Source organism: Musa acuminata, chromosome BXJ1-8, assembly GCF_036884655.1.
Source record: "Musa acuminata AAA Group cultivar baxijiao chromosome BXJ1-8, Cavendish_Baxijiao_AAA, whole genome shotgun sequence".
NCBI lineage: Eukaryota > Viridiplantae > Streptophyta > Magnoliopsida > Zingiberales > Musaceae > Musa > Musa acuminata.
The window spans coordinates 44,207,400-44,234,024 of NC_088334.1; the positions used below are offsets into that span (position 1 = coordinate 44,207,400).

Genomic DNA, 26,625 nt, shown 5'->3' on the forward strand with positions numbered 1-26,625 from the left:
CTTACTCTTCCCTGTATCACTCTTTGTCCACACTAACTGGAATTTTGTTGATGTGCTCATATCATTTGTGCATTGTCTTCCTATTCTCTTTGTTGAGACGAATGTGGAAGAGTGCCTAGACAATATGGACGAATTGTGTGGTTAAAATATGTTCAATTGTCACTTAATTAGTTTTGTTGGTCATTCTCGTTCTTTAATGTGTCAAAGTGCTATCAAATAAGGATAGCTCAGTCAACAGAATTCTGCAATGTGCATCTAATGAGGGTCATTGTACATAGCCATACTCCTATAAGAAGAGAAGTGCTTGACTTGAACCTGGATGCCTAGATTACAAATTAGTAACCTTACCATGGTGGCACAGCTCACCCTACATCGTGGTTGTTAAATATATTTTAAAGCTTGCTCAACAATTTCCTTCTCTTGAACCTGGATGCCTAGATTGCTAATTAGCAACCTTGGCATCAAGGCTCGCCCTCCATTGTGGCTGTTAAATATATTTTTAAAAATCTAAAGCTTGATGTAGTGGTGTGTGATTCTTACTACAGAATACTTGATATTATTGTCATGGCTGCTAATGATTCATAGTGTACCGTTAACCAGTTGAGGTCAGAGGTGAACAAAGTCCTAGAGAATGCTAGAGCTGGAAAGTTGATTGGGTCCAGCTTGGAAGCAAAGGTTTATCTTCGTGCCTCAGATGGTGTTGTGACCTCCAGATTGCAGGAATTGTGCATGGCTGGGAATGAAGCTGATGCTCTGCATAGGATTTTTATAACATCTCAGGTAACAGACTTTTTCCGGATGCCATTTGTTAGCACAACCTTATTTCTATATACATCATCCTGGCATATCTATATACTGCTTCAGGTTAAAGTTCTAAGTTCACCAAATACCGAATTGGTTACGAGCATACCATATGCTGGCAACTACACCGATCAAAGAAGTGGTGAAATTTGGATTGGAGTTTCTCGGGCCGAAGGCATGAAATGCGAGAGATGTTGGAACTATGAACCTCAAGTCGGTTCATTTGCAGAACATCCGACTCTTTGTGCGCGTTGTTACGATGTCATCAATGTTCAACCACTTCCAGCTGCTGCAGGCGTCAGTTGAGAATTTAATACTTCTTGACGAGGTTTCTAATTCTGTTTCTAGAGTTTGGAGCTGACTCCACTATCACATTTTTCCTCGTTCTGATAAGCCAAAATGGTGATCGTTCATTCTTTATTGAGAATGTGAACTCGAGTAAGAATAGGAGAGAAGAAAAAACACATTTTGTGATTGCTACAATATACATTAAGTTATGATTTATACAAAAATTGTTGGGACTTATGAATATCGAAGTCAAGATAGCATTGAATAATAGTTTTGAGTGATAGCTTCTAAGATTCACAGCTTCTGCATCTGTCCATTTCATCAGGGTGTTATTGTTGCTTTTTGCCCTCTCGCTACACCTTCCTTCCCCCATGTTGTTGCCTTGTGCTCTGGCTCGATGCACAAATTGTTGGATAGAACCCCAGATTTTGTTGGATAGAAGAGCACATTGTGAATTGGAATAATAAGAAGAATCCTGAATGTTAAGACACTTGTTGGCATATGAGTTGAGACGTCAACTACAGCAGCGTCCAGAAGAATATGTTCTTCTCTTCTTTTCTTGATGATAAACTTGAAATGGATGTGAATTCTTTCTATGGCTTAGCTGAGTCATAGCTTTGTGGGGACCGACAACAATGGTTTCCAGCGGTAAAGCACAGGCCACTTTGTATGACTTAGCTAAGCCATTATGATTATGCTATAACAAATGGTGATGCAAATGTCATTTCAATCAACCAGGTCAGTTAAAATATAGGATTAGTTATATATTATTTTATGTAGTTAGCTAGTGAAATATCTAGGTTCATTTATCCTAACATCGTCCGAAAATAAAGATAAAAAATATAATTTTAATAATATTTCAATTGATGATGACGAATGATGACGTTATTAGGGGTCACGAGGGATTGTTATGGATGAGAAAAATGACGATGAGAGATGAGAGCATATTTGTATCTGCGTTGACACCGATGTAGTTATCGAGCGTCAACACAGATGTAAAGCGACTCTCATCTATCGTCGTCGCTCTCATCCTCCATAACAGTCACCATGGCTCTTAGTGGTATCGTCATCCATAACTATCATCTAGAAATATAAAAAAATTATTTTATTTTTATATTTTTATCAATAAAAATTAATATCATTTATATAAATAGATCTAAATATTTTATTTTTGTAATAATAAAAATATCAATGTAACATTTAAAAGCGAAAGCATCAAAATGTTAAAGATAACTCATTACAAAGGATAATTTATAATTAATCCTAAAATATAGTAATGAGTTTACCAAGACTTTAAAATCCTATTTTATATTTTTTAATATTATTTAGAGAGTTCGAAATCTATAATTTTTTTTAATGATAATGATGCATCTAACCGGTAGATTTAAAATTTAAAATCTCGATCCAACAAATTCGAGGCATGCATACTATCATAGCCAATAACCTTCACCACTTACTGCAACAAAACTTGATGTTTAATTTGGCGAAATCTAAACAAGCAAAAGAAAAAAAAATTCCAATATTAATTTGGCCAAATTCGAACAAGCAAAAAAAAAAAGAAAGGAAAGCAAAATTCCAATAAACTAATAAAGGGTGTGTGACTTACTTTTGGGTTTAGATGACTCGAAAATGCTGTGGCCTGTTTCAATTTAGGGGAAGCTCTATGCATGCAAACCAACAGTTGTCATCCAAAGGCCAATCGGGTCATTCCACCGTTCCTTAGACTGGTGGCTGCTGAATAAGAGCGCTCCAATAATAATAGCACCCCCGGAGCGACCAGATTCTTCTCGGGCGGCGACGGATATCGATCTCAAGCCTCTCTGGCGTTCCGTTGCCCTCAGCTTCTTCCTTCGTCGCCCTTCCACCAACCGACCTCGGATTTCTTATATCTGTTTGGTTAAATTTCCTTGGAATTAGGGCTTCTGATCTCCTCTACGACGCATCTTCGGGGTGAAAGGTCGATTTTTTTTGTGTTTTGGGCATAGGTTGATCTGTTAGCTTCAGGAGAGACCATGTCAGTGCCGGCGATCGCCCTCTACGCGAGCCCCCCTAGCGGCGTCTGCTCGACACACCACCACCATTCGTGCCAGATCACCGCCTCCCATTCCTCCACGGACTTGGACCTCAACCCCCGCGCTGCAGCTCCCGTCGCCTCCTCTTCCGCCTCCTCGGCCGCAGCCGCCGTCTCCCAGAAGCCGATTGTTGGTGGTCTCTCCCGAATCTTCTCGTCCACCGCCCCCGCGGCTGCTGCCTCGCGCCACGTCTCCGCTTCCGGCTTCGTCAGCACCGACGAACTCGGTTCTTTCCGACACGATAGGTCGGACGATCTTGGAAGCTTGTACTCCTACTCGCTTTCATCGTCGCCGTTCAAGGGCCGAGAGCATAGCCCGGTGTCGGTGTTCCAGGGCCCGGTGACATGCAGTGGAAGCGGATCTTCCAAAAGCCCGCCTTTGGTGAGGACCCCTCGGGAGTGGATGGGAGGCGATTGGCGAACGGGAAAAGATAGGCTCTTTAAGGGTTTCATTCGGAACGCCCTCAGTCCTTGCCTGGTTTATGATTCCCCGAGCTTTTCTACACCTAACGGTGGCACAGTTTCTGTCGAAGAGTTGCCTTTTGGTTTGGATGACAGTATGATCGACACTGAAACTACCTGTGAGCCCTACGCCCAAGAATTGTTAGCAGGGGCTCAGGCAAGACATAAGATTTTCCACGAGGAGATCGTCCTCAAGGCTTTTTATGAGGCCGAAAAGGCTCACAAGGGGCAGGTGATCATTAATTTTTTAATTTGATGAGTGAAATTATTATCATTATTATTCTTTCTAGATTAATTAATCCACGACATTTGAGTGTTTGAATTCTAAAGCCAGAAATAAGTCCTCACATGATCTGGGTTTTCTTATCCTTTATGATAGATGAGAGCAAGTGGAGATCCTTTCCTGCAGCACTGTGTCGAGACAGCAGTGTTGTTGGCCGACGTCGGGGCTAATTGTACGATAGTTGCTGCAGGGCTTTTACATGATACGCTCGATGATTCTTTTATGGATTATGATCATATTTTTCATATGTTTGGAGCTGGGGTTGCTGATCTGGTCGAAGGGGTATTGTGTTTCTCTTGTGCTTTGTTTTTTTTTAATTCTGGCTTACCATCTTACCGTGCTTGTCAGTTGTAGAGTTGAAATTATTCTTCAATTTGTGAGAATCTTCTAGCACATTGGATCATTATTTTATGTGTGAGAAAGGCTTGTTCTTATGCAATTTTTATTGTAAAGAGGTTTTATTTTTTACCTTTACTCTAATTTGAAATCTTTTTGTATGCACGTGCTAAATGCTTATCAGAGTTCATATACAAAGCTTCAGAATGATTGACTTTGTATAGCCAGCATCCATTTTGCTTAATTATGTTTGTAAATCTTCAACAGTATCCTGGTAAAATTTTGATAAAGTTACTTGCTAGTTACTTAGTAAAGTGCACTAATATAAGTTTAAGCATTGAAACAATTTAGCTTTCATCTGTTTTAAATTTATTGTCTCGTGTTTTAGCCCAAAACTTATTTGACATTCTCCTTGTATTTATAACTCATAGGATTATTGAAAGAAAGCTACTTTTGTGATTGGGGAGACATAAGTGTTCATATACTTATTATTGTCATCAAACATGATATTTTGGGTACCAAAAGAAGGGTAGCGTGAAAACCAGACATTGATGATCCACATATTGAGATGTGAGGTGATACATGTGGGAAAAAAAATGGTATGTTGTGTTCGTGGTTGTCTGTTTTATGGGGCATCACTTTAATAATCTATTAAGCAAAACTGTTAGCTTTTTGTTAACAAGGTGATCGATGGTGGTCAAGCTCCGTGACACTGAGCTCAGTATCAAATATTAACGTTCATATCTCGATGAGGACTACTAGTCATGATGAATATGTTGTGTTCCTTTAGTTCAGTTTATCCAACTTAATTTAAATTTAGAGCTTATCATACTATCTAAAATGTTTATTAGTCATTTCGCTATGCAGTTTAATATGCTTTGAGAAATAAGAAAGAAATATTATCATGTTTCATTCTTGGAACTGTTTATATCTAGGCCATTCTGTGGATTTTGGAGCAGTGTATAGAGTCACCATAGGGAATCATACGGAGCAGAAAAAAGGCTAAGATAATAAATGACTTATCTCATTTTTTCAGGTTTCTAAGTTAAGCCACTTGAGCCAGCTTGCTCGTGATAACAACACTGCAAATAAATATGTTGAGGCTGATCGCTTGCATACGATGTTCCTTGCAATGGCAGATGCTAGGGCAGTGCTTATAAAACTAGCAGATAGACTTCATAACATGATGACATTGGAAGCATTACCTATGGTCAAACAACAGAGATTTGCGAAGGAGACTCTGGAAATCTTTGCACCTCTAGCTAGTAGATTGGGAATCTCTACTTGGAAGGAGCAATTACAGACTTTGTGTTTCAAACACCTTCATCCAGAACAGCACAGAGATTTATCCTTGCAGCTTTTGAAATCCTTAAATGAAGCACTGGTTGCATCTGCACTGCAGAAGTTAGGAAAGGCTCTGGTAGATGAAGGTGTTTCTTATCATGTTCTATCCGGAAGGCATAAAAGCTTGTATAGTATTTACTCTAAAATGACAAAGTACGCCTTCCAACTTTTTATTTACCAATTTTTTGCAAGTCGAAATTGACATCCTTTAAAACTTTCATTGATGTAGCTATAGTTTTATTTCTGTAATTTCTGAGTCTGATTCTTGTGATGCTTATTTCTAGGAAGAAACTTAACATGGATCAAATCCATGACATTCATGGTTTACGTTTAATAGTTGAGAAAGAGGAAGATTGCTACAAGGCATTGAGCATTGTGCATCGATTATGGCCCAAAGTTATTGGGAGGTTCAAGGACTACGTAACTCGTCCCAAATTTAATGGGTAAGTTATTGATGAAGTTTAATATAATTGTTCTTTGAATTGATGTTGACATTGCTTGCAGGTATCAATCATTGCACACGGTTGTATTGAGCGAAGAAATGCTTCCTCTGGAAGTTCAGATCCGAACAAACGAGATGCATTTGCAGGCAGAATATGGATTTGCAGCCCATTGGAGATACAAAGAAGGTAACTGCAGGCATGCATCATTTGTACTTCAAATGGTCGAATGGGCAAGATGGGTTCTCAGCTGGCAATGTGAGACGATGAAGACCGAACAGTGCAGATCAGTTGGGCACACAAATTTGTTCAGGCCACCATGTCAATTTCCTTCTCATTCTGATAACTGCCCTTATTCCTACACACAGCAGTGTGGCCATAATGGACCTGTCTACATCATAATACTGGAGAATGAGAAGGTGAGTTTTCTTCTTTTAGTTGTTGTCTGCAAATAGTCTCTTGCTGATAACTAAGGTGGCTATTATGTGTGATTGCAGATGTCCGTGCAGGAGTTTCCAGCAGATTCCACTGTATTCGACTTGATGGAGAGAGCTGGGGAAGGAAACTCGAGAGGATCTCCATGCAGTTTCCCTGTGAAGTTAGAATTAAGGCCCAGACTGAATCATGAGCCAGTTAGCGATCCGAGTCGGAATCTCAGAATGGGGGATGTCGTCGAGTTGACCCCGGCCCTTCCCGACAAGTCATTGACAGAGTATAGGGAAGAAATCCAGCGCATGTATGAACGAGGACTATCTCTTTCTGGCAGGCACGGTTGAGGAAGCGGAAAGCTCAGTGTTTGTTATTCAATCTATTGTATAAATTAACTTGGTTGTAAATATCAACTGATTGAATACGATAATTATATCTACCAGTATCATGGCAACTGGGTTAAGGGGATCAGTGAAGACTTGTACTTGCAAGGGAATTGATAAGTTGATACTGTTGCAAATGTTTGCGTGTGGCATTATCACTTGTATTAATTTTGCTTGCCTTCATATCTTGGACACGCACAGGTGCTTTGCTCCCAATTTGATCGTCTTATGATGCTCTTTTCTAGTGATCATCATCAGCGTGGCTAAGCTAAGACTGTCGTTGCATCTATCGTTCTTTCTTCTTAGTTCTGGAAAAGTTAGCGTCCTCTATAGTTTAACTCGAGACTGTGATGGTAAGGAAGCAAATGCTGTGAGGCCCAAAAGACAGGTCGTAGTTGCATCTATACTGATACAAGCGGGCATAAAGCTAACAGCCATCCATCATAGCCCGAAGGCAGCTAACACTAAGTTCATATTTTCCCTACAGAAACCTTGGCGTATTCTGTATATAGTTTAGTTTAGTGGTTGAGTTTGAATCTCGTTATATAAGCATTGAAACTTTTCTTATAGTAAAATCCATTACCTGAAGACCAAAAAAACAAAAGAAAGAATGAAACCCTGTAGTACAACAATCAATATATCTTCGCTTTATATTAACAAGGGTCAACTAACAAAGTCTCAAAAAGCCATAAATTCGAACCAATTCATCATTTTGGCCATATCCCCCCCTCTTTTACCCATTGGTCTGATCAACAAAAATATCTCCACTAATTGCATTCCAGGCGAGTAAGCTGTACAGATCAGACCGCTCAGTAGCTTGTTTCTACTAGAGAGCAAGTTCCCACATATGCAGCAATTATTCTTGATGCTCATCAGCCAACTGATTGGGTGGTTTGCTTCGCAGCTCTGCTATGCTCTTCTGCAATTCCACAATCGACATGCGTTCTGCCTCAAGCGCTCGCTCAAGCTGCAGCAGATAACTAACTGTGAGTTGCAAGTTTCAAAATAATGGTGTCCGTTAAAGGAGATGCTACTATATCAATCAGCGGACCTTGGCTGCCCGAGCACTCCATTCTCCTAGAATAGCTCTCAGTCTCTCATTCTCTTCGACGTACTGCAGTAGGCTCATTACAAGTCAAACAATATCATTTCAATATTCTTTCCTCCTAATATTCTGGACCCAGAAACTTCTTAACTTGATAGATAATTCTAAGTAGAAGCACAGCTGTGTTTTGATGGCATGATCAATTAGCAAACCTGGTTGTTTGTTGCACGCATGTGTTGGACTTCAGAGTCTCTCTCAGCAATTAAGCTACGAGCAAGGCGAAGTTCAGAGTGCACTTGGTTCATCTGCAATGCTAATAGAGTATAAGTCAAATCATAGATGCATAGTGAATGACGAACTGATTTCCTAACTATCTAAACAATTACAGCTAAAAAAACCACTAAAAGGCATTGTGATTAATAGTTGACAATATATATTAATTCATGCACAAAAAACTGTGTATGATACAGTAAACAGGGTTCTGACAGGCCAGGGACAATTAATGCATAGGGAACTTAAAAGCATGTATGAGCCAGCATATTATCAAGAAAAAATAAAGTTTCTTCATTTGCATGCCTATTTTAAAGATAAATGACATTTTCAAGACACATCTGGTCTTAGCTTAAATGCTAAGAGATGGATTAATAACCATGGTTATTAATGTCACAAGCAGGAATAACACCTTTCTGACTACACGCAACTTTAGACATATGATTTTACCTCAGCGGTCAATGCTCGGAGTTCTTGATCACGAGAAGCTAATAGATGAGCAAGATCAACCTGTACATATATTAAACAAGCAGACTAGTTAGGTTAGGATATACTGACATAGCTGAAATTTTGCCAGTATATGCATTTAAAGGGATGAATTGTAGGCTAGAGAGAGAGAGAGAGAGAGAGAGAGAGAGAGAGAACAAAAGACTTCTCAACTGCACCTGGTATCAAAATGTCTAAGAAATCACTGATGTTGCAGATAAATTCTTGCACACAAGTTAAAAGGGAATAAAAAATATGTTACTAAAGAAGAAAAGGTGAAATTGGTCAATAAAATGCACTTACAAGGACCACTTCCATCTCCTAATTTATTACTTTAAAAGATTTTCTTGGACAAAGCAAACAATGGGAATCTAGAGACCTTATTTGCTCCACCATAAACTATCATGCATACAAAATAACTGCTAGCACTGACAATGTTTAGTGGGCATGTACAGAACTCTCTTTATGTACATCATCAGTGAGAACTTGAAGAAATGCTTTGAGCAGGTAACCCAATTGGTGTTTGCAATATCTCAACTTTAACACAACCTAGTAAAATCAACTAGCATGTTACCATTAATTCAATAGAATAGCATCATAAATATTGAAAGTCTCAAACACCCTTAAGTAAAGGAAAAAAATTAATGAGAGGAAACAGTCGTACAGCTCAAGGGGAAGTTAATGTCAGACACATGGATGCATCTCGAGATCTACTTTCTAACATCTCTATATTATATAAGAGGCATCCTTGATTGACTGAGCTCTTGACTGATATTATGATACTGACCTCTTGTGTAGACCTTTTTACTAGAAAATTTACCTCATTCATTATATTTAAAGAAAAAAAAGAAAGTTTGAATCCAAGGTTGAGAAAAGACGTCAGGGGCTTGCTGATGATCACACATGAAATAACTAAAGTTTCCCTATTCCATTGGTTTAAGAAAAAAAAAAATCACCATTCATCACGAATGTCCAATTTATTGTCTGATGGAAAAGTCTTGGTTCAGTTATCAGTCGCCTGAACTAAATCAACAGTGGAAACACTCATAGAATTTGAATTTAAAAATGTTAAATCATTGCATTTTTTGTCGAGCTAAAAGTCCCAAACTGCAGGAATTTTAGCACAAATTAATTGCAATTAAGACAATTAATTCACAAGCTTGGAAGAATATGTTGATTCCATTTTATGTTCAGATTAAACAAATAGAACATTTGAACTGTTCCAGAGGTTTAAGTGCACCATTACATATGAACAGGAAGGAATTCTGAAATCTCAAAACTTAGTCTTGAACACAATATTTTTAGAAAAAATTCCTCTTAATTCACAAGCTTGGAAGTTGGAACAATATGTTGATTCCATTTTGTGTTCAGATTAAACAAATAGAACATTTGAACTGTTCCAGAGGTTTAAGTGCACCATTACATATGAACAGGAAGGAATTCTGAAATCTCAAAACTTAGTCTTGAACACATTATTTTTAGAAAAAATTCCTCTTAATTCACAAGCTTGGAAGTTGGAACAATATGTTGATTCCATTTTGTGTTCAGATTAAACAAATAGAACATTTGAACTGTTCCAGAGGTTTAAGTGCACCATTACATATGAACAGGAAGGAATTCTGAAATCTCAAAACTTAGTCTTGAACACATTATTTTTAGAAAAAATTCCTCTTAATTCACAAGCTTGGAACAATATGTTGATTCCATTTTTATGTTCAGATTAAACAAATAGAACATTTGAACTATTCCAGAGGTTTAAGTGCACCATTACATATGAACAGGAAGGAATTCTGAAATCTCAAAACTTAGTCTTGAACACGATAATTTTAGAAAAAATTCCTCTTAATTTCTATTGATTTCCTTATGGTGCTTGCTTCACTATCTGAGACGAATATAAAAATCTTATTAGTTTGAGAAAAGACAAGGGATTTGGATAACTAAATTGTCATGAGCGGGCAATAAAACAATTGACAGCAAAAATGAAGGATGATGCAGTAGAATACTACAAAAAATGTATCGCCAAACTATTGCTATCAAATAAGACTTGAAGAAAACTACAAACAATCTGTTCTTAAACAGGTCAGTAGTAAATCTTGGACTATATCCTACAACAATCACTATTGCAACAAGAATTATCTGAGATTGCCCAATGTATGGTTTGATTATTCTAGTTTAAAAAGCCTAACATGACTATTGATCTAAATCAGGACTGGAAATTAAGAGAATTAGACCAGATAACCTGGGGGGTACTTCCATCATCAGATCGTTGATATTTGCTTAAGCATTCTTGTAAACGGAGAACCTGCAAGGAAGATGCTTGAATGGAGAAATTACAAGCAGTAAGATAAATTAACATGAACATGATTTAGTAAGTGTTATTCATTTGCTAGGCTTCCACCATCTCCCTTTCATTTTTTGAATTCCTATAATCACTTCATGCATCTACAAAATGTAGTAGCTGGCAATATGATTTTAATTGTCAGTGGCTATTTTCTATTTCACTAATTTTCTCAATAAACATAACTGTAGCCTCAACAACTTGTATACCTGCTAGGTGAACAAATTAATTTATTTCAAGAAGCTTCTATGTTATCTTTATATTGGTAATGGGCAAAACTAAATACAAAATTTACATCCTGTGAATTACAAATTTGATAATTAGAAGCAACAATAAATGCGCAAAATCAGATTAATTTGTTGCATCTTCCAAATAAAATCTTATATTCAAAGATTTACATAAACCATGGTTTGCAGTACCGGTCCATACCGCCCGGTATGGGCGGTACGTACCTGTCCGACAGACTTTCGGTACGCGGACCATATGTTACCGTTCCGACACTGTAGCAGCACTGTAGCAGTACTGTAATGCTCGGCACGCCTGAATATACCGCTCGGTACACCTGGGTGTACCGAGCGGTATACCATACCGTACCGGTACCGAGCCCAGATCGAAACTTCGGTACGATACGGTATTGCGAACCTTGACATAAACTATCTGTGTATTTCAGAAGTAATTTCTATAAATGTTGATATAAAAAGGAGAAATGTGGTAGACCACAACCATACTCCAATTTAATGCACATGCATCATGAATCTAAGCAAGCAAGCTGAAGTAATAAATTACTAATAGATAATGTAATCAATGAAATTGGAGTCAGAGAACAAGAGAGTAGGAGACCATGGATTTGCATAAGACTAGGAGCTGAAAGAAATTGTCCATTACTAAGAAAGATAATAGTCAGACCACAAGGTATAAACAAACCAGGCATTTTCATCCAGAACTCATCACGTCATTGTCATATATCAAAGACATTTAAGATTTTATCTATATACTATTAAATTCAACTACTAATAACAATGGATATGATAAATACTTTAATATAATCTTCTTCCAATTTAAACTCATCTAAGATTTCCAAAAGATGCCTATCTTATCTTATCCAACTTTTTTCAGATAAAGCCTAAAATAATGATGACATAAGACCTATTCTACACAAATCCAATACCTAAAATTAACAAAATCATATCGAAGCGTACAGGGCATTATTGTGAAGTTTCCTTGTAGTTATAAATCAAGTATTATATTGTCATTTGCTTAGTACCTCCTCACTCAAATAATGCAGATTTTCCCGCTGGTACTGCAACAGTGCCATTTGTTGGTCCGAAAGACGGCCACCATCATAATATCTACTAGGCCAAAAAACATCCAAATGAGCTTGAGATGTCAAAGAATTCTATGAAACAAATGCTTGGAACAAAATATGAGGTACATGCATATAGTAGTCTTGTAGCAGTACATCTTTAGTATAATTTGAAGTGATTAGACTCCTTTAATAATCTCTAAATGGCATAATCTGAACAGCAAAAGCAAGAAAAGCAAAGGAGAGAGAGAGAGAGGCAAAGATGCGACAAAGGAGGCTGAGAAGGTGGCAGCAGAGGAACCATACTATGCAGCAGACGAGAGGTGGCAATGCAGACTAGCAGCAGCGAGAAGGTGACAAACGATAGAGAGGAGAAAACTCAATTTCAGATCAGACCAAGCGAATTGCCCGGTCAATAAACCAATCAGTTGCTGGACTATTAAAAACCAACTATACTAGTAGGTGTAGATAAGATTTGGCCCGTGCTTAGAAACATAGAACAAAGTTCCTCTAATGTAATTATGTAAAGAACAACATTCTAAAGAAAACTGCAGCTAGAATATTTCTTTAAAAGAAAAACGATGGATATCACATTATCATAAATATATTTTCCCACTCATAAAGCAAGAAGTAGGTTTAGGTAAGAGGAAACATAGTGAAAGTGAGCAAAGCTGGTTTTTCTACTAGGAAATAAAGGTGAGATAATAACAACTGACATGAAAGCACATACTTTAAACCAGCTTTGTAAAAGCATTTATGCACATGTAAGCAATACAAGGATGTTCATTACTAAGAAGTGGTTGCTACTCAAAATAAGTTTTCTTCTAAATCTGAAATGACTCAGAGTAACAACCAGTATAAATTGAACCTGAGATCCTCCAAAGAACTTGATGGTTGCAACGCAGAGTAAAGTGACTTCAATATATCAGGTTGACCATTCAAAGAATTGTATTGATGGATGCACCCTGCAAAAACAATATTTTTGTAAAATTTAAATGAAAATTGCTTAAAGAATTTGATGATCAGGTTCAAGACTAAGGCAATAACATTAAGCCTTATTGGCATATAAATACAATACGTGAACACAACTTTTGTAGATGACTTGTTTAATAATAAAAGTTAATTTGATCATGATATTCCCCTGATTGTGAGTTGCCCTGATTGTGAGTTGAAATGACACTAACCAACAATTTGTGCTCACTACTTTCACAACAAGAGTGGCACTTGTGAAAAAAAATTGTTTAGGAGTTGCGCTCTGGAATGATTAGCCATTTTTATACCATTTCATGGCATATCTAAATACTGTGGGACTAAACATGTGTAATCACAGAAAGCATTCTGTATTATGTGAATAGGCTAATCAAGAACAGAATATTTTAAATTTATGAGCAAAGCAGCCAAAGTTCAGTCACTTGCCAATATATACACTCATAAAGCATCCAGCACAGATGACTTCCACAATCATGATTATCCTGCACATTCCAGGATATAAAATTGCAAGCAATTAGAAAATAAGTTCATTACAGTTGCGCTGTTCTGAAAATTTTGTATTGAAACTAGCTCTGATGGTACAGCTGAGCACAGCTGTGACCACTAGATTGAAAAACTAAGACATTTAAAAAACCATGTTAATATAATGTCTGAAATTATGCAGCAGATATTTTATTGCATATGGCTAATTATATTACTGAAATAATAATTATCTTAAATATAGCAAACCTACCAAGACATACCAATAAGCTGAGTCATGTTGATTGCATGGAGAAAAGCAAATCTCAACAACATATTCATATATCCTTTTCTTCTAACATTTGTAATGAAAGAAACTGCTTCAGAATATTGATATGAGAGAATGTTAAAGCCACAGCTACAAGATTAAAACAACATGTCCACCATCTCCAATGGAACCAGATGACCAATTAAGATGGCTATCTGCAAGTAATCTGATCTTGAAAACCATTTAATGCATCATTAGTACAAGAAACCTAATTCTTCATGATCAGGTTTCATTACTGGTTATATGTGATACCATTTAAGGGCCCTAAGACATCATTTATTTCCAATACGGAGCTTCCAAAATCAAGAATATTGGTATATTTAACCATAATGTTCTTATAGTAGGTTTTGGTAACAAATATATAGTGAATGAAATGATGAACATATCAAGTCTTATTTAACAAGAATCATAAACCAAACAAAGATAGCAATGTTCCTAAAGCATAATCTTTTTGCAAGTGTAGAAGTTTCAAGTATTTAATCAATTTTGTTTTTGTTGGAGCAAACTAACCGTGAACCTAACGAGATGACTAATTTGTAGTTGAACCCGGATAAAAGTCTGGTTGACCTACTGAGCTGCAGAATGGGCTAGAATGGTTTGATTGACTAGATGATTTCATGGTAACACTGTGCAACCAAACAATATAAAAATCCTACAAAAGTCACCCTTTGGTCAACAGAAAGGGAGCCTAATTAGGTAGATGAACAGTAAAATTTCCTGTTCTTTGTGAATAGGCTATTATTTGAGCATTTATACTGTGCATTCATTAACCACAGAGCATTCAAACCACCTTCAATTTTAATTTGCAATTACTTCTTTCTTATTATGTTTTCATCATAATCTTCATTTTGATGGTGAAAAATTATGGTAACCTAAGGGAGAATTGTAATGATCTTCTAATAAAATACTCGTGTAAAAGGACAAGCACATTATGCAAGACAAGCGCCAATAGGAGGTCGAGAGAGAATTAATGCATGCTAATCTTACTCTTATAAGCAGAGAGGTTATTTCCATGTCTAAACCCTAGTTACTCAAACTTCAAATGAATAGCATTACCACAATGCCAAGGCTTATCATTTAGTTAATATCCTTGTAGTAGCAAAAATTATACATGATTTGATTTTTCATCCAAAGAAGATCAAGCTAGCAACGGACTACTCAAACTCATTCTTTTAGTGTCTGTAGTCATAATTCAAGTTATTTATGCTTAGTATTCTTCTTTAGAATTGGAATTTGATGCTTAATATCCAATTTATTGATGCTTAACAAATAGGTTTTGAATTTGAAGACACTATGGTATATCTATATTAAAAAATTTTGAGTCAATGAAATTTCTGTAGAAACAAAGATTTTGCACACAACTTTTCTTTATGCTATAGTTCTATGTTAGGGCTTAAAATAGAAAGTCCAGAAGTAAATGGCTAAAAGTAAGTAACAAGTCTAAAAACAGAGCTACATGCAAAATTGGATGAAATAAGTAACAAGTCTAAAATTAGATAGCCAACAGTAAGTTATAGAGAAGCTCAAAAGTAGTTTTACCTCAACAATGTTGATATAGATAATATGTGTATATACGGTTGCCAAACTAATACAAGCAGCATCAGTGCACTTCCTACACCACAAACAACAGAAGATCAATAACCAGATGACAGACCTAAGACTTCATCAAAGAAACAAGATTTTCAGTCAGGTCAATTTTGTTACTTCATAAATCAAGTCAATCAGGTGAAGAAGTTTATGATCAAAAAAGAAAATCAAACAACATTTTCCTATACGGGGAATTGTCTTCTCCCAAAAGCTGAGATAAATTTTTACATCAGCAGAAAGGAGAGAAATGTCTACTCAACTTTGCACTTATTCTCATGTATTAATCTTGAGCTAATATTATTTATCGATAACAGTGAATTTTAACTTATAAAACATAATCCTATCAGACCTTATTTATCAACTAAGCCCAAACAGATATATATTCTACCTAGTTTCTCACAAAAATATTGAGACTTGATTGTACTAGGTAAAACATTTAAATTTTGACCAGAACCAATGGTGATACAAAGCCCCAACCCAACCCAACAAAAGGGAAACACCCTTTTCCATATGAGATTGTTGTTCACTTATTCCCAACTCATCTTCCTATTCTCTACATCCCTCCTGCAGCCACTACCAGTAGATTTAACATGCTAATGAAATCCCTCCCACAGACAACCCACAAGCACTCTGTCAAGCTGCCAACACCCCCAGAATTTATTGTAAATTCAAAATTTTGTCATTTGTATCCAAAAAACAGTTCAGATATTGAGCAAAATGGTCTTTTATCATGGAGCTATTTTAAGGGTAGTGTCTCCAAGAGGTATAATAGACGGGAGAAGTATGGGATGGGGGAAGAAGATAATTAATTTTTTAAAATATTAATTCCAACCTAGTGAACAACATTTTAGTACCAATTTATAGGAATAATGGATATAATCAAAACTAATATATCATGGAAGAATTAAAATAATTAGTCACACTCTGGAACTTCAAGAATAAGTAACTGAACATAGAATTAAAAAAACGAGCATTTTCAAGAGTCAATTTGTTTTTAAGTTTGGAAGATTATGATAGTGTCTCAATATTTTTTACAGTGGGTGTCAAAAAAGAAAATTGGATCTACTAATTATTTTTTAATTATAAAAGATATATACGGTAGTTAAATCTTTAAAATTAGAACTATAGAGTATGTTTAGCGAGTTTCATAGAACTATAGGGTATCAAAATTTTAGGTTCTTACTTTTTATAAATTGGTAGTGGATGTACAACTTATCAGTTGTACATAGGATAGACCACAAGATATATTTTATAAGAAAATCATTTTGATTGATGAAAATTTAGATGATATTGATTTTAGACCTCACTTATGTATACAAGTTTTAGAACAAGTAGAAGTAAGATTGGATAAAAATAATATTAGTAATAAAAGGAGACCTAAGTATAGGATTAGGATGGATGAACAAGTTCTTATACCTTAAACTTTTAGGTATCTTGAATATATTATAAAACAAAATTGAGAAATTGATGAAAATATTGTTGATAAAATAAAAGCAAGGTGGTTGAAGTACAGGGGTATTGGGGGTTTTGTGTGAACGTTGAGTAATTCATAAAATTATGTATTCAGTTGTTAAGATATAAAATATATAAAAGAAGTTTGTAGTTGAAACAAAATTGTCAAGGCTGATATATTATATTACTAGAATTAATAGATAAAGATATATTTTCACTCATGAACAATTAAATATGTCTTCAAGAAAACATATAATGAGGGAGGATTGTCTAAGTTCAACATGTTCAAAGGAGACTTATAGTTATTATCAAGGTTCTGAATACTGCACCATACCGGTGTACTGATCAGCTGTCGGTACAGTACATATCGAGCTGTACCGAGCATACCAACACACGGTACACTAAGGTATACCAATGTACTGCCTGTATCGGTCCTCTATCAGACCGATACATACCGCCCGTACGGAGCGGTATGGTACGGTATTGCAAATCATGGTTATTATGCTTATATTAGGTTGAGTTAATCAATGATTCTAGTAATAAGAAACCAAGACCTAAGAAAGCTTTATCAGAAACAATGTAACGGAATTTAAATAATCTTTATTTAACCAGAAATATTACCTTGTACAAGGCTCAACGGCAATAAAAAATCCATGAAGCCAATCCCAAATACTAATCATAATGTATAACAGTCTAAGAGACTAATATTATACAAGACACTTCCAAGTATAGGTTCTTGCAAGCCTCCTTATAAAAGTCTATATCTCCATTGAGCAGTTCAGACAAAGGGAGAGGATCCCACTTTGTTCCTAATTAGATTAGGTGCAACCTTCATAAAATTCACTGTCTACCATCAGATTTATTTGAAGTATGCAGTTCACTATATTACACCTATATATGTTTAATGAAACCAAGATGACAGATTTCTTAATCATTCAACCATATAACGAGCTAATAGGAACACATACCATAGGTAATGGTAGCAAATGGAAGTCGAGCAATATGCTTCAGTCTTTGGCTGAAAGAGTAATAACCCTGAATACATGGATAATTATGCTATTAGATGCTTCTGAATTCTGATAGGACAACTTTGAAGAACTAGAAAAAACAACTATAAGTTCCTAAATGTTTGTAAATGTACTCTTTTATTCAGATTACTCAAGAGAAGCTTTTGCTGAAGCACATCAAGTAGGTAGGCAAATTTAAGGGAAAAAATTTTAAAACTATGTATAGATTCAAACAGACAATTGATCAATCTATCATCAAAAACTTATTTCTAACAATTACTTGAAATTTATCAGATGACTTCCGAGTCCTTAATACCAGCAGAAGATTTCCAGATATGATAAACTTTGGCAGAAAAAACATGTTAAATTAATTTTCAAGTTGTTGATAACCTTAACTTTTACTTGCAGATTTAAATTTCTGAAATTTAATCTGACATTCCAAAATATTTCTCGCAACCAATCCCAAAATAGTATGGAACATGATATTCAGTTTAAGCTCACCAGGTTAGAGTTCCACATAAACCTAATCTAGTGTTTGCTTACATTCCATCCCAACCAACATCAAAACCCTGAGATGGTTCAGTTCTGACTCGAAGCTAGGTTGAGTTGGTTGCCAAGCTGCTCAGATTGGGAATCTCAGCACAGCAACAGTCGCAGAATGAATGGGAACAGTCTTGTGGAGGGACAACAAGAGGTGGTGGAGAGGGAAGAGATACAAGCAAAGGCTTCAGGTAGGAATGGGCACAAGGAACATTACGAGGATACTCGGTGAGTGTTGTGACTGATGATTACCTAGGCAATAAATAGACCTCAGGAGTCAGGACATCTAATATATGCTCACCTAGAACTATGAAATATACATGTGACCAAAATAGTTGTATCTATAATTAGTATTCATGTATGATATGAGATGTACATATGTTGATATATTCATCTATATATTCTTTATCTGATATGTAACAACAGTATGTTCTTTCTTGGAGTCTATTTGCTTTGCAACATGTATTATGTTTTCAAACATTTTCTTGAGCGTTTTAATGTTCCTTCAACAGAAGTCACAGATTCATGGTATCTTGAAATGCTAATTATTCAGTAATAGTATTTGTGTACAAAAAAACTGAAAATAGCCTTCCTTAAAATTGTCACCTGGTGATACCTGGGCTACCACCTAGTGCCTGAACTATTAGACAGGCTCATTCCCCATGGTTGCCTATCTGACAACATGCGTTCAACTGCCTAAACCCTCATCACCATCATCCTCTTTGGGTAGTGAGCATAGGCAACTTAAAATTGAAAGCATCAGTAAGCAAGACAAACGACAACATCAAAATTGTGGCAGAATGAGTGGTGTCGATTCTACCACAATTGCTTTCTTCTCAATCTTACACTCTTCACATTTTTTCAATCTTGGATTTCTTCAATCTCTTTCACAAGTTGTCGTAGGTCTCTTAGCATTCGCTACAACTTTTCCTTAATTTTCTTCATGTCGCCTCAGTAGACAAAGGTCTTACAGGACCTTTATGTTTTACAATTTGAATACCCCATGGCCTAAAACACTGATTTCCACTGCTTCACTTCCAGTTTATATCCGTTCTAATCATGGAAGTCCTACTCCTGTTTGTCATAACCAAGGTTCATAATTTTGTACTGTACCGACGTTTCGAGATTTGATCGATATGGTACGATACGAGCGTATCGAGCGATATACTAGGGTGTACCGCTCGGTGTGTGTATATATAATCAATATATATAAATATATATAAATATATTTAAAAAAAAAGAAAAAGGAGGCGTATGTTGCCTCCTTTTCTTCTCCTTGTCGCATCAGATAAGGAGAAGATGTTGTCTTCTCCTCACCTACGGCGCTCAGTAAAGACATCGAAGGCCGCAAACGTCTCCGGCCTTTGGAGAAGAAGAAGCCGAGTTGCCACCTCTCCATTACCTCCTGGATCGAGATCATCGAGGGAGGGCGGTGCTGGATCGGGAAGCGTCAAGATTCTCTTGATTCTTCCTCTTCTTCTCCCTCGATGCTTCTTCTTCTCTTGTCGCAGCCAAGCTAATATCACCCGGTAGCTAACGGACCGGTATATACCGCCCAGTACGGGAGATATCATTCGAAATTAAAATCCTTGATCATAAACAAACATTTGAGTTTCTCATAATGCCACTTTAATATCTTATAGGAATGTAACATTAAGGCAGAATATGTTGGTGGTATATATGATACCAAACTGATGCATGCATGGATGGAACAGGTAGAATAAACAAGAGCAAAGGGCGAGAGAGATAGGAGACCGTAGTAGAGGAGATGATGATCAAAAGGAAGAGTAGATCACACAAGGAAAGAAGATAACCTTGTTCTTTGCCACAGAGAAAATCAAAAGTTTCACTAAAAGAATAGCATATATCATACATTACCCGAGATTCTAGCTAGACTCCTATTTTTAATATGTTCAACTGATTTTTGTTGATTTGTTAACTTATCAAATTTACAAAATCTGATCTGTTTCTTTTGGATAACAATTAACTAGTTACTTAAACCGCTAAAAATCACCAAAAAATTACATAATCTGTTGAAAGATTGTTGCATGGTATTTTAACGAAAAATAATTCCAAAAAAACCTAGAAAATAAAAAATCTAACACTCAAATTAAAGCTCGAAAAATCCATAAAATAAATACAAAAATTACAGAAAAATGATAAATTTAAGTCTAGCGTATTTAGACAGCCTAATCTAAGTTAACTCAGTTTTGAATTTTGGACTCTAATCAATCTTCAAATTTCATTAGGTTTAAAACCACATAAACTATTTAAATTGTTAATCTTGAAAAGATTTAAAATTTAATATCCATTTCTAGCTATACCAACGTAAGAAATTATTCACAGCGGTAAAGAGAAAGTGGAAATTTTGGATAGAAAATATAATAAGCAACTAGATGTACCTGCAAGCGCACTTTTCTAACCTGGTAAACCCAATACTGTTGAAATATGCCTGTAGCATGTCAAAAATCGACCATGAATATAATGAGTCCAAGAAAGTATATTATTCAGAAATCACAAACATAGAACCTTTTAGAGAATTTTATTTCCAATTATTAAAAATTAATTGCAAAGTATTGCAAATATGCACAAATTTTAGATCCACAAGATCACTAGTTTGCAAATCTGCTTTATGGTAAATGCAAATATTATCAATGTATTAAACAAGAGATGAATGACAAGTCTATATACCTATCAGTGATTGAAAAAGGCACTCAGGCGCTCGCCTAGGCGCTCGGGCGAGGCGAGGCGAGGCGAGGCCCGAGCGCCTCGCTAATCTCCCAGGCGGCGCGCTTCAAACAGGCGCCGCCTGGGCGCTCGCCCGAGCCTAGGCGTTGGGCGCTTCGGGCGAGCGCCTGGGTAAACCAAGGTGACCGAACCAGGATTTTAGGTCTGGTTCGGTCCTGGTTCGGTTGGTTAGTTGGTTCAATCGAACCAACTAAACCGATATAACCCTTACCCAACCCTAACCCGCTGTTGCTGCCACTCCCGATCCCGATCCCGATCTCGCTGCTCGCCGCTGTTGCTGCTCGCAAACGCAGACTCTGTCGCCGCTCGCCGCTCCTGCTGCCGCTGTCGCTGCTCGCAAACGCTGTCGCTGTCGCCGCTCGCGCCTCCCGCTACTCGTCGCTCCCGCTCCCTTTCTCGCTACCGCTGCTGCTGCCACTGCCGTTGCTCGCCGCTCATCGCTGCCGCTACCGCTGTCGTCGCTCGCCGCTGCTTCCTAGTTTCTCAGTCAGCAGGCTCAGTATACAGTATACTGTTAATATTAAGTTTATTTGAAATGATTAATTTTCAATACTGTTAATAGATTTTCTTAATTTAATAGCATATTTTTATTTAAAATTTTAAATAATTATATTTATTAATTATATTATATATTTTTATATTTTAGCGCCTCGTTTCGCTCGGGCGAGCGCCTAGCGCCTTGGGCGTTTTTGGACCTTGGCGCCTTTTGGCGCCTAGCGCTTTTTAAATCACTGATACCTATAGAGACAATTCTACCTGTTAAAGATCATTGTGCTTAACAAAAGATGCTTTGTTATCTATGTAGCCAAGTCCACCATGGTTCCTAGCAGAAGATTGTATGAAGCAGCATTACCAGATATTTGACTTTCAATTCGACATCATAACCAACATGTTAAATAAAAAATGCCCTTGGTCTATGTACCCAGATCCATCAAGGTTCCTAGCGGAGGAGGTTTAAATTCAATTTGACATCATGAACAAGCTCTGTAAGAAAAGTCATTTTCAGAATTATCAAAAGCTACTTGAAAATCAAAAGATGCCCTAAAATAACTTGTTTCTCTGCAGAATTTGTTAATTCTCAATGGTCCTTCCAAAGTCCTTCAACATATTGATAATGAATGTATATAAGATTCCTCTGCCTAACAATTATGGCATCTCAAATGCTTTCAATATTGTTGATCTCTCACTCCTTTACCGTGGTGAGAATAACAGTTAGGATCAGATAATGTCTTTCTCAGCCAAGGGAGATTGACACAAGAGTGTCGCTATTTATCTCACCAAACATTAAATCAAAAGAAGTCAAAGTGTTCTCATAATCTCATGAGTCTGCTAGTTTCCAATGAACCAAAATTTTAGGACTGAATCCAAATTGATTCTAAGATGTTTACGAGGCAAATTATATAAAATTGGAAATCTTATTGAGTCCAACACAATAAACAGAGCTCGATTTGAGTTTTCTAGCGATGGTTGTGTTCAATTTTCTTTACAAATATCATATGATGAATGCTATACTCAAGAATGGATGAATTTTTTATATCTTATAGAGTTCTTAAGTAACTTTTATTTGTCCCATGAGTCATGTAATATGCTTAAATCAATTTATCACTTGAAAATAATGTCTTCTTTTATCATAAATCTTAAAAATAAAGATGTTTCAATAATAACCTACACTCAAAGGGTTGTTCCAATCAGGGTTTTGAATACCGGTCCATATCGGTGTACCAAGCTCTACTCGGTATGGTACGTACCGCCGTACCGGTAAATACTGTTGGTAGGTTAGGGCATATCAATGGTACACCCTAAAACCTTAAAAATACCTTCACCTATCATACCAGGGCGTACTGATCGGAATGCCTTGGTAACGGTCGAAATCCGAAGTTGTACCAATCGGTATGCCTCGGTACCGGTCAAAACGCTAGTACTGCCTGGTAGATGACGGTTGGCGTACCGATATCCTCTCAGACCGATACATATCGCCCGTACCAGGCGGTACACATCGAAATTGAGAACCCTGGACTTCCAATACTACAACTTTAAAAAAGCTTGTAAGCCTTGAAGGCATCAAGTAATTTTAAACACATTCCTTTGGACATGCCTTCTCCTTTTCATATAAACTATGTATCTCTTTCGTGGATTTCCTAGTGCAGTTAGCTCCCAAGGCCTGAACATCTAGTTAGACTCCTCTAGGTGATGACATCTAATGTATCTATTTGAGTTGTGAGCTTTATTTTCTTCTCTTTGGTCCTCTCTCCTTTCCAACTGTCATCAGAAATGGGGCTGAGAGGAATGAGATTATTAGTGGAATATTAGACAAAAGGTCACACAATCATATTCTAATAAACATGTGCACCTATTTGAGTCTATCTATTAAACTTTAGATGGCATCTTCTTAGAGTCCAGTGACATTATATTTCTCGCCCATGCCACAGGCAAGGTTATTAAGAATTTTCATGGTGGAAAATAAATGGGCAATTGCAACCAATGAACCAATAAAAATTTGTTAAAAGCATTCTACGCCATTTCTCTTTAAAAAATCATTTTAAATATTGAAGTTTCAATTCCACCTATTACATGAATGTAGACAGATAATAAAAGTGGGATCATGTACAATATGATTATAGAAAGATAGCAAATGTAAGAGCATGCAAATCTATATTATTGATAATAAATCCTAAGCACAGAGACAGCTGGGTAAAGAAAAGTAGAAACAAAGAGTAAACAAAATACGTTAAAGATCAATCTCAGACACAAGATAATACAGAATGGGCAGGAACACAAAGTGATTCAGGTTAACTAGATGAACAGATTTGAGAACGTAAGGAAGGAACAAACATAATTAAAAGAATCAAATACCAAACCTGTAATTATCAAAAGGAGGACATTGCAACTACAGAGCAGTGTTGGAACTAATTTTGGTACTAGAAGAAATATCCATGGAGCTGCTGCAGCTACAACAGCATATCCTGCCTGGAAATGATAAAATGAACTTTTAAGTACCTAACTTCTCATTTCAAAAACTTTAAGAACAAACAAGACAAGATGCTCTGTGAGGAAGAAGCTATTAAGAAACACATAAGCACAACAGCTTTAAAGAAAAAAAGATTATCAAATAGGTGAATCATTAAGTAGAATAATTACCAATACGACACAATATAGGACGCTACCAAAGATGCCTCGAGGCTGCCGATGACCGGATAATGGAGCTTCATGAAGTATGTCAAGAAACCTATATGACACATTAAAAAATTGAGCTATAACAGCTATAAGATACAAAAGAAATTATTGAAACAAATGATACTCAGAAATGTCCCGTTGTCTGCAATCACGCAAAATGGAGCAATCTTGAAATAAAACCATAATAAGGATCAAGTAATTGACATCATTCGAGAAGGGGGAAAATAAAAGCCAAGAGTGGTTCCATACTCCGTGAACCTCAATCGCATCATCATCTGCACTACATCACCCTTGCTAATGCATGGGAGGGGTGTCAAAGCCACAAGCTTAGACCCAAAACAAGGGGAAGAAATGCAAGATTCCAAATCAACGACATTAAACAACTTAACAGGCCAGTTGCGTCAGCAGTTCGTCATCAGGTAGCTATTCACCAACTCACTAACTACCGAAAGAAATCCCGATACACCAATGTCCAATTTTTACGGGGAAGACCCGAAATTTTTCTCCCTAATCTCCATGAACCCAAGAAAACCCCTCGGCTCCAATCCTACAAACCGGCAGGGACGACAAACCCCGATCGAGGGAAGGTAGGGTTTCGACGAAAGAAATGCGGAAAGGAATCGGGGAACGCTTACAGGTTGTTCTCTTCAGCGGTGAGAGAAGCGGACGGGGAGGAAGAGGGTCTTTCGTGCGCCATCGCGATAGTTCGCCCGATTCCAAAGTTCCGATTGCGGTCTTCCCGCATCTGCCTAATCCTTACGCTCGACCTTCCCGATCATTTCCTCTCCCCTGTCGCTGCGATCAGCTGCGATGGAGGAGAGCGTGCGTGGGTGTAACAGTTAGAAGACGCAATTCGACTCAGGTTCTCCGTCTCGTAAATAGGCCAAGTTTGGGTTTAGTATGGGCCGGGCCGATTTCTCGAAAAGGCCCAATTTCCACCCATCCCTCGATTTGTTTCCACTGTCTTCTCCCATATCATCATTTATTCGTTGTGTTTCACATCGCACTGAACTGAATGCTAATGAAGGTATAGTCCCCACTTCAATTCTTGTTGTCTTGAATGTTAGAGTAATTTTCATGTGATGTTTCTCATCGATTTGACTTTATGATGTGGATCGATCACTAATTCTGACACTAACATAGACCGTTTTGGCTAACAATGCTGTTTATTGTTTCCCTAATAGGATTTTTCCTTTACTAGTTTGTAATTAGAGGTCGATTTATTTGAATAGAGACATAATTCCGTGTAGCTCGCAAAGAGTATAATCTCAAGTATACACCTATGTAGTTGAAATTGACATGACAGAGTCTCCAAATTCTTTCATGTGTCTTATTTTTTATCAGAATATAAGCATTTGTTGAATTTAAGTGTGGTGTAGAATGAATGATATATATATATATATATATATGGTATTTTAAATATTTTGTGAATGGCTTTAGAAGAATGTAAATGATATTTCAAGAATATTTTTTGTATTTTTGTAAATTTTAGGAGGGTATGGACATATAGCTTTTTCAATTCTTGAGTTGGCTAAAGTTAGGAAAACTAATTTTGGGATTATTATTAATGTTTTTTTTAGTGAATAGATTTTTTAGTGGTATATGTTCTCTTTTTCTTTAAAAAAAAATTGGCAAATATCTTAAAAGTTCTGAAAGAATTTAAAGAACTTACATAACCATCGTTCATGTAAAAATATGAAATAATATTTATGTTTGAAAAACATATTAACGAGAATTTAAAATGTATTATGAACAATATTATTTAAATTTAAATTTTTATTCATTATATTTATTAAAAAAATAATATTTATATTCCTCGTGTCAAGTCAGATTTTGATTATCGAACTAGAATTTCGATTCAAAGCCAACCTAGATTCTATGTCACGTATGTTTCTGATTTGTGCTAGGAAATGCCAAACTCTACAAAATTATATTGGACGACGATCTAACAAAATGCTTAAGTTAATTTAGGAAATGAGATATCGACTAAATATCAAGCCTTCTAGATCCAAATATATAACGTGCTTATGAATTCTTATGTGTTGAGGAAGAAACCTAAGA

At 36.5% G+C, this 26,625-nt stretch overlaps 3 protein-coding genes across 4 annotated transcripts in view; 2 read left to right on the forward strand and 1 right to left on the reverse strand.

Annotated features, from left to right (window-relative positions):
- The window catches only part of LOC135588067 (isoleucine--tRNA ligase, chloroplastic/mitochondrial-like), a 29,000-nt gene extending 27,668 nt beyond the window's left edge, over positions 1-1,332 (forward strand). For both annotated transcript variants that reach the window (XM_065080007.1, XM_065080008.1), the window contains 2 exons: positions 601-780; positions 865-1,332. In XM_065080007.1, the coding sequence (XP_064936079.1) occupies positions 601-780; positions 865-1,107 (423 nt within the window). In that variant the 3' untranslated portion in view covers positions 1,108-1,332. The remainder of the gene's footprint in view (positions 1-600; positions 781-864) is intronic.
- Positions 1,333-2,785: 1,453 nt separating this feature from the next.
- Positions 2,786-7,020, forward strand: LOC135588068 (probable GTP diphosphokinase RSH2, chloroplastic). The gene is made up of 6 exons (XM_065080010.1): positions 2,786-3,854; positions 4,002-4,187; positions 5,278-5,738; positions 5,870-6,028; positions 6,090-6,444; positions 6,523-7,020. Exons 1-6 carry the CDS (start codon positions 3,102-3,104, stop codon positions 6,799-6,801), a joined length of 2,193 nt encoding a protein of 730 aa, XP_064936082.1. The 5' UTR covers positions 2,786-3,101; the 3' UTR covers positions 6,802-7,020.
- Positions 7,021-7,461: 441 nt separating this feature from the next.
- Positions 7,462-25,421, reverse strand: LOC103995282 (protein FIP1). The gene is made up of 14 exons (XM_009415835.3): positions 25,200-25,421; positions 24,529-24,616; positions 24,249-24,357; positions 21,045-21,094; positions 18,064-18,130; positions 15,596-15,668; positions 13,696-13,751; positions 13,148-13,244; positions 12,241-12,325; positions 10,878-10,940; positions 8,603-8,662; positions 8,095-8,187; positions 7,889-7,951; positions 7,462-7,804 (listed from the first exon to the last, which is right to left on the reverse strand). The coding sequence occupies exons 1-14, from the start codon at positions 25,307-25,309 to the stop codon at positions 7,694-7,696; spliced, it is 1,125 nt and encodes a 374-aa protein (XP_009414110.1). The 5' UTR covers positions 25,310-25,421; the 3' UTR covers positions 7,462-7,693.
- Positions 25,422-26,625: the final 1,204 nt, after the last annotated feature.